This window comes from Exserohilum turcica (genome assembly GCF_000359705.1).
Source record: "Exserohilum turcica Et28A unplaced genomic scaffold SETTUscaffold_4, whole genome shotgun sequence".
Lineage (NCBI taxonomy): Eukaryota > Fungi > Ascomycota > Dothideomycetes > Pleosporales > Pleosporaceae > Exserohilum > Exserohilum turcicum.
Window position 1 is genome coordinate 1,504,669 of NW_007360247.1, and position 6,688 is coordinate 1,511,356.

At 53.6% G+C, this 6,688-nt stretch overlaps 3 protein-coding genes across 3 annotated transcripts; 2 read left to right on the forward strand and 1 right to left on the reverse strand.

The window, feature by feature from the left end:
- Positions 1–1,161: 1,161 nt before the first annotated feature.
- Positions 1,162–2,159, forward strand: SETTUDRAFT_164370 (glycoside hydrolase family 10 protein). The gene has a single exon (XM_008030289.1). It carries the CDS (start codon positions 1,203–1,205, stop codon positions 2,079–2,081), a length of 879 nt encoding a protein of 292 aa, XP_008028480.1. The 5' UTR covers positions 1,162–1,202; the 3' UTR covers positions 2,082–2,159.
- A 37-nt stretch (positions 2,160–2,196) lies between these two features.
- Positions 2,197–4,801, reverse strand: SETTUDRAFT_180173 (uncharacterized protein). Its single transcript, XM_008030290.1, has 4 exons — positions 4,492–4,801; positions 4,289–4,442; positions 3,505–4,228; positions 2,197–3,451 (listed from the first exon to the last, which is right to left on the reverse strand). Exons 1-4 carry the CDS (start codon positions 4,601–4,603, stop codon positions 2,270–2,272), a joined length of 2,172 nt encoding a protein of 723 aa, XP_008028481.1. The 5' UTR covers positions 4,604–4,801; the 3' UTR covers positions 2,197–2,269.
- A 570-nt stretch (positions 4,802–5,371) lies between these two features.
- On the forward strand, positions 5,372–5,884 carry SETTUDRAFT_61647 (uncharacterized protein; the record flags this gene model as incomplete). Its single annotated transcript, XM_008030002.1, has 1 exon — positions 5,372–5,884. A coding segment is annotated over one exon (513 nt), but the record flags the coding sequence as incomplete, so codon positions are not given.
- Positions 5,885–6,688: the final 804 nt, after the last annotated feature.

A 6,688-nucleotide genomic window follows, 5' to 3' on the forward strand; every position in this document is an offset into this window, starting at 1 on the left:
CAGTACAAGAACGGAGGCAACTAGAATCTGGCTAAATTGCTGGAGAGATCTCCCACAAGCTAAGATCCAAGCTTGGATTGAGCGTATTCTTATACATATTCCAAAGATAATTGAGCTACAAGGTGGTAATGAGTATATAGAGGGGAGAGATAGGCGTTGTGTAGGAGAGCGGCCAGATTTCGGCTAAATTATTCTTGGCAGGACAAAACTTTTGTGAGGCACCTCCGTATTGTCCACGAATCACCCCCGCACGCCACCCCGCAATGCTCGAAGAAAACAGGCTCCCATCGGGGCGTAGTTGCTGGGCGCTCAACCTTTGGCACCGGATATATGGCGGGCGCCAAGAAGGTTGACGTTTGATGTTTGGTGTTTCGTTGGTCGTCGCTATTTTTGCAAGCCGCAGTGCGGCCGTGGTCCCCTTTGTTTCAGTGCGGGTCGGCGACGGGAGGGCAATCTTCGCGCGCAGGCGACGAGGGCGGACACGGCAGCCATGACAGCTTCTGGATGCAGAGCAGCAGGCCGCTAGCGCAGTACTGGACGGAGATTATGAGGCCCATGGGAATTGGGCGTTCGAGCAGCGAGGGCAGGGGTCGGCCGTCTGTTTTTGCAGCGTGCATTTAGCCGCTCATTTTTCCCCTGGGCAAAGCGGCGCCAAGCAACATAAGCAGCACAAGAACCGGCGTCGGAAGCTTTGGCCAAATTAATCCGAAACCCGTGGCTTCGACCGCCATGCTCGATGCGGCATGATGAACGCACCGTTGCCGCACTATGGAGACGCAGCTGCGCATTGCAGCGGCGGATGCAGGTCATGTTAGATTGCTCGAGGCGTCTTCTGGTGATGAATTTCTCCACCGCGACCTGCTCGTGCGCAGCGCGCGTGGATCGTATGGGGGGCGCATATTGCCTTGGCTAGATTGAGGCCGGGTACTCGTGCAAGACGGCCGCCGGCAAGCAACAGGTATAAGAAGACCAAGGCCCTTGGCTGTTAGCAGGGCAGCCAACCATCACCTTCACTTTCTTACACCTTCTCCAGCCCTGTTCCAGCCCGCCTTTCCATTCCTGTCCATTACTTACTTACCTTCACCATGAAGCTTTCCCTCATCACCCTCCTTTCCGCCAGTGCTCTGGTCACTGCCGCCCCCCTCGCCGAGCCCGAGGTCCACCTCTCTGAGTGCCAGGCCGCACAGAGCCTCAATGCCGCCATGAAGGCCAAGGGCAGGAAGTACTTTGGTACTGCCACTGACCCCTACCGATTCAACAGCGGCAAGAACGCTGCCATCATCAAGGCCGACTTTGGCCAGGTCACCTGCGAGAACTCGATGAAGTGGGATGCCACCGAGCCCACGCGCGGCAACTTCAACTTTGGCACTGCCGACCAGACGGTCAAGTTTGCCAAGGACAACGGCCAGCTCATCCGTGGCCACACCACCGTCTGGCACTCTCAGCTGCCCTCGTGGGTCAGCCAGATCAGTGACAAGGCCACTTTGACCTCCGTCATGCAGAACCACATCAAGACCGTCATGGGACGCTGGAAGGGCCAGATCTACGCCTGGGACGTCATCAACGAGATGTTCGCCGAGAACGGAGGCTTCCGTGCCAGTGTCTTCTACAACGTCCTTGGCGAGGACTTTGTCCGCATTGCTTTCGAGGCCGCCAAGGCTGCTGACCCGGCCGCCAAGCTGTACATCAACGACTACAACCTCGACGTTGCTTCGTACGCAAAGACCCAGGGCATGGCCAAATACGTCAAGAAGTGGATCTCCCAGGGTGTTGCCATTGACGGTATCGGCTCCCAGACTCACCTGAGCTCCGGCCAGGGCGCCGCCACCATCGACGCCATGAAGCTTCTCTGCAGCTCTGCTCCCGAGTGCGCCATGACCGAGGTCGACATCCAGAACGCCCAGCAGGCCGACTGGACCAACGTTGTCAAGGCTTGCCTCAACCAGACCAACTGCGTCGGTATCACCGTCTGGGGTGTCCGCGACAGCGACTCCTGGAGGCCCAACGGCAACCCCCTCCTCTTCGACTCCAACTTCAACCCCAAGCAGGCTTACACCACCGTTCTCAATGCTCTCAAGTAAAGTGCCGTCGGCCATGCCACGGACGTTGCCAACTCTTGCAGCAACCTCGGCTCTTTTTGGATTCGCTCTTGAAACTCCTCCTTCTATTCTATTCTGTAAATACTTGTTTGGTCCTGGAGATATTAGTGTACATAATTGAAAGGATACCTCGAAAAACTTTGCCTCTTGAAATGCTCAAACCTTGCCCATTAATCAATTTTCAGATCCCTGCCCGTGACTGTGTTTTCCTCCTTTGCATTCTTCAACGCCTTGATGATACTGACACCAGCAGTCGCGCTGGCTCCTACCTCCGCCTGCCTTGTCCAAAAAATATCCGCCATGTTGATTCTCACGCTCTTTCGTCTTTCACGCTCGGCTATGTCAAGATGCGACACCTTGTTTGCCTTTGCCTCAAGCTCATCGAGATACCTCTTTCTCTCCGCGTACTGCTCGGCTCTTTCTCTTCGAATCTGCTCGGATCCTATGCGCGAGAGGGCAAATCGAACTCCTGCTCTAAACGCCATGAAAGTGTGCTCAGAAATAAGAACCGTCAGCGGAAGGCTGGCCCATGTGCTTAACCCAAAGTACTCGCCAAGGAGATGTCGAGTTCCAAAGAGGTGGACAATGGCTGCGCTACTGACACTTCCAAGCCATGTTAGCGATTCCAGGCTGGCAACCCAAGGACCAATACCGTCGGCACGCTCAGGTGTGGGCCTTTGGTACTCCAGGGAAATTTTGAGAAAGTCGGATCGAAGTTCGAACCAGTTGTTGATGAAAAATCCAATGGGTACCAGCGGCCACACTGGACTAAATAATGCCAAGTAGCCAAACTGAATCACCATCTCCGATATGTCTTCCTGGACGTTGTATCGCTCTCGAAGCGCCTGCCTTCGCGTGCGGCGGAGGAACTGGGATTCAGAAGGATCTTCTGGTACTGGCAATGCCCGCGTGTCACCGCGGTTCTGCGCTCGAGAAGCTTGCCGGTCGCGCCACCACTGCTTGACTTGGTCCTTTAGCCATGGCAATGCCAGCTCTTCTATAGCACCCGACACTTGTCCAGTCACAGTCAGTGCTATGACTTCGTTGCGCAGTCTGTCAGGATCGGCATGGAATTCTGTCTTTCCCCGGTTCTGCATCCCCAGTGTCGCATCCACAATACCTTGCAAGAACGGCAGAATCTTATTGCCAAACGGAACATATACGAACGCAGTGAGTAGAATAGGCAGGTAGTTGGTAATTGAGTTGAGCACAAAAATCTTCTGGGTGAGGGACATCTCGTGATGATCCGACGTGCGATGGTTCTCGTACTCTGTCAAAACGGTAGCAATATCCTCCAGGAAATTGGTGACATAGGGCAGAAAGACTGCCAGAAGGACAGTCGGGAGGTATTCCTAGGGGTTGTTAAACAATGAATTGTAACCCCATCATCCAAGACTGTACTCACTAGGAAAAACTTATATGGTCCATCGTAGGCCTCTCCGGTGAATGTCTCGATACCGAAGACAATAGTGATGAGAGCCCCGAGAACCAGCGTGCTAACAATAACAAAGGGAACGACAACCAGCTGTCGCACAATCCGCTTCCATCTTGGGAAGATGCGCATCACTCGTCCAGCTGAATCGATAATCTCTTTCTCGTAGCGAAACTGTGGACGATCGACTTTTAGGCTACCCACGCCGCGCACATCCCAGCGGATAGCAAGATCTGCCTGTTTGATCTTCCAGTACTCCAGGAATACCGTGCACCAAACGCCGATTACCAATGCGAAACGCAGCGAATATTGTGGAAGGAAAAACCGCGCAAAGATTCCAGCTGCGCATGGAATGGCAAGAGAGCGAAAGTAGGTTTGGATAAAAGCAAAATAGAAAGCGACTTTGGATCCCCAGAGGTTACGGATCTGGTCGAGGTCTTCCACGTCCAAAAAGACTTTGGTACTGAGCTGAGCCAGCAGAGCCCGATTCGCGGCCTGGTTGTGCAGCGGAAAGATTGAGGTCACGTTTTCCCAGGGCGGGAATCCTGGCGTGATGCCTGCGCCTCCAAGCTCTTTGCGCCAGTGGACCAGGTGATAGACAGAGAGAATATCTTCTGCTTCGAAAGCCCCCGAGACGATGCTTTTGGCAGTGCCGCCGGGATGATTCTTGGTGATGCCGTAGAGCCAATCCTTGACTCTGTTTCAAATGTCAGTCGACGAGGGACGCGGGCGAAAGCTGTGGGTAAATACGGCGTACCTCGACTTGTAGACTGTGTTGCCAAGCAAATCCCTTGGTACCTGAACGAAGACCAACAAAGAGAGATCATAGCCAGGCCGCACTTCGGTATTCAGGCCAGCTGACTCGAGATCATGCAGCAGCTGCTCGCATTCTTGGATGGCGACATGTTCGTCTGGCTGCTGTGAGCAAGTGGTGCGGCTGGAAAGGTGTCATGGACATACCAACGCTGCTGAAGTCGTACACGACAACAAACTTGTCATTGTATGTTGTGTGCGTATAGTCCAAGTCCTCACTGAAAGTCGTGTCGGACCGCTTCAGCGGTTTGATCTGCATGGCCGAAGAGGCTAGAAACCATCTGCAAACAAGGACGCACGTGGGGTATGCAGATGGCAGGGCCCGGATATGTGGCTGAAGATTTTATAATGTAAGGACAGCGCTGAGGCGTCGTCAGCACTGGCACGCCGGGCGTGGCTAGTGCGGGGTCGGCAGCGTTTCCGCGGCGTGTGCCAAGTATAGATTCGGGGCTTCCGCCTGATCCGTGGCCCCGGGGGCGGCTAGTGCAGCTATGCGATGCGGATGGATGGATGGATGGATGGATGAAGTGTGCAGCGTGAGCGTGTAGTGACGGGCGTGAAGGTGATGAGGTTGTGAGCGCAGAAGATGCCCCGTAACAGGAGACATGCTGCTCAGCGACAAGGTCGAGGTGAAGATGGGGCGCGGGCCAAGGAGCGGTCCGACACTGTTTCTGAAGTGACTCGGGCGGTATGCTGTCACGTGAGCGTCCGGCTCGGGACTAGCGCTCGCTAGCGCCAATAAGGCTCCTGTGTGTGTGTGTGTGTGCAACGCATCTCGACACGACCACGCAGCGACAAATGCTTCCATCCATCCTCCCCTTGTCCGCCCACGCCTTGGTGCCCGACATGCAGCCTGCCACAAAGGGGCCCACTGATATGCGGCTGCCCCTGTCGAAGAACCTGGAGTCTAGAGCGAACCGCCTGCCATCCCCTTAAAGGATCATCTGTTCCAGCCACCTGCCTTGAACAAAACACCTCCCCCATGCGAGCACTTGACTCGCCACCAAACATGCGTCCCGAGATTGCAGTTGCTGCGAGCACACCAATGCCAAAGGCCTATGGTTTCCTCCCAAAGGGAGACCGCTACAAGACGCTGCATTGTCGCAAGCTCACTCACGAGGCAGCTCGTCCTCTGTACATTGTCTTCAAAGACAAAAAACAGATTGGACTACGTGCACCCTTGGCAATCCTGCACAAACTTCACAGGCAGGCCAAGCAGACGCTTTCAACGCGTCGCGCTGCGACTGACAAGCGCGATGCTGCTGACATTGCTAGGGCGACTGCCGAAGTAGAGAAGCAGTTCCCACAAATGCCTAGCAACGAAAAAGAAGCCGTGCTTAGACACGGCTTCAAGAAACACTCTGGCAGAGTAGGCCGAACAAACTCGATCCCGCTCTCGCGCAAGGTGCTGCTTGCTGTTGCTGCGCACATTCGTCATAGACATACTGAATACGATGCCCTGCTTAATCAAGGAAACGACAGGGACAGCGCCAGAAACTCTACTAAGAAGAAGGTTGAAAAGCGCTTGCGGAAATGGGGCTACACAGAAGGTGCGTACGGGAAGATGCTGACATGTTCATTCATCTTGCTGATGCAGCAACAAGATTTGTCCTGGTATTTCCACACAGATGGCAGATCGCCAAGAATTGGTCCAACTTGACAGCCCGTCACTGCTAATGCGTATCTTCATCTCTTGTCAAGATCGCCAAGCCAAACTTGCACAGCTATAACATTTATGCGCAAGCCAACAGTACGGCCTATGACAACAACCAAATCTTAATCATACAAAGAGTGTTCCATAACAAGCATACATGTGCTTTGCTCCGCCTCAGCTGCTGGCTCTACGGGCTAGGAGTCACACTTAAGCGCTGACTATCACCATGGTCTCCGTGGGGGTTTGCGTTACTCTTTTCGCTCCAACTGTTCTAAAACAGCATGTGGCCTCCCCACAATCGGCATCTTCACATGCTATTCAGTCCAACACGGGGTAACCTCCAATAGAACAAGCTGATTACCAGACAACCCTGGACGATACCTTTCAAATCTCCTTCTCTCCCCTATTATTGTTCCATTAGAGTCTAGTGAGCTCGAGGCTATGTAAGACTTTGGCCGAGGCCGTTCTAACTAGATTTATTTACAAATACGAGTTTGTGCTTGAAGTGTGTCTGTGGTGCTTCGGCCTTTGTCTAGGTAAGCGATAGCTATCGCTTACTAGACGCCTAGTGCTAAAGAGCATTTTGATAACAGAAAGAGATGTTAGAAAGCAAAGCAATCCTCCAGCGGGCTCTTTTAGGGATAAAAAGAAAAAGTTTCGACTTAGGTAGTTTTAATGAGTAACTCTCTC

Bases quoted from the DNA above. Each gene is read 5' to 3' on its own strand.
- SETTUDRAFT_164370 (XM_008030289.1), top strand. From the start codon at position 1,203: ATGAAGGCCAAGGGCAGGAAGTACTTTGGTACTGCCACTGACCCCTAC.
- SETTUDRAFT_180173 (XM_008030290.1), bottom strand. From the start codon at position 4,603: ATGCAGATCAAACCGCTGAAGCGGTCCGACACGACTTTCAGTGAGGAC. The intron at 4,443-4,491 runs GTATGTCCATGA...CACAGCAGCCAG, and splicing joins GTACGACTTCAGCAGCGTTG to ACGAACATGTCGCCATCCAA. The intron at 3,452-3,504 runs GTGAGTACAGTC...AACAACCCCTAG, and splicing joins GACCATATAAGTTTTTCCTA to GAATACCTCCCGACTGTCCT.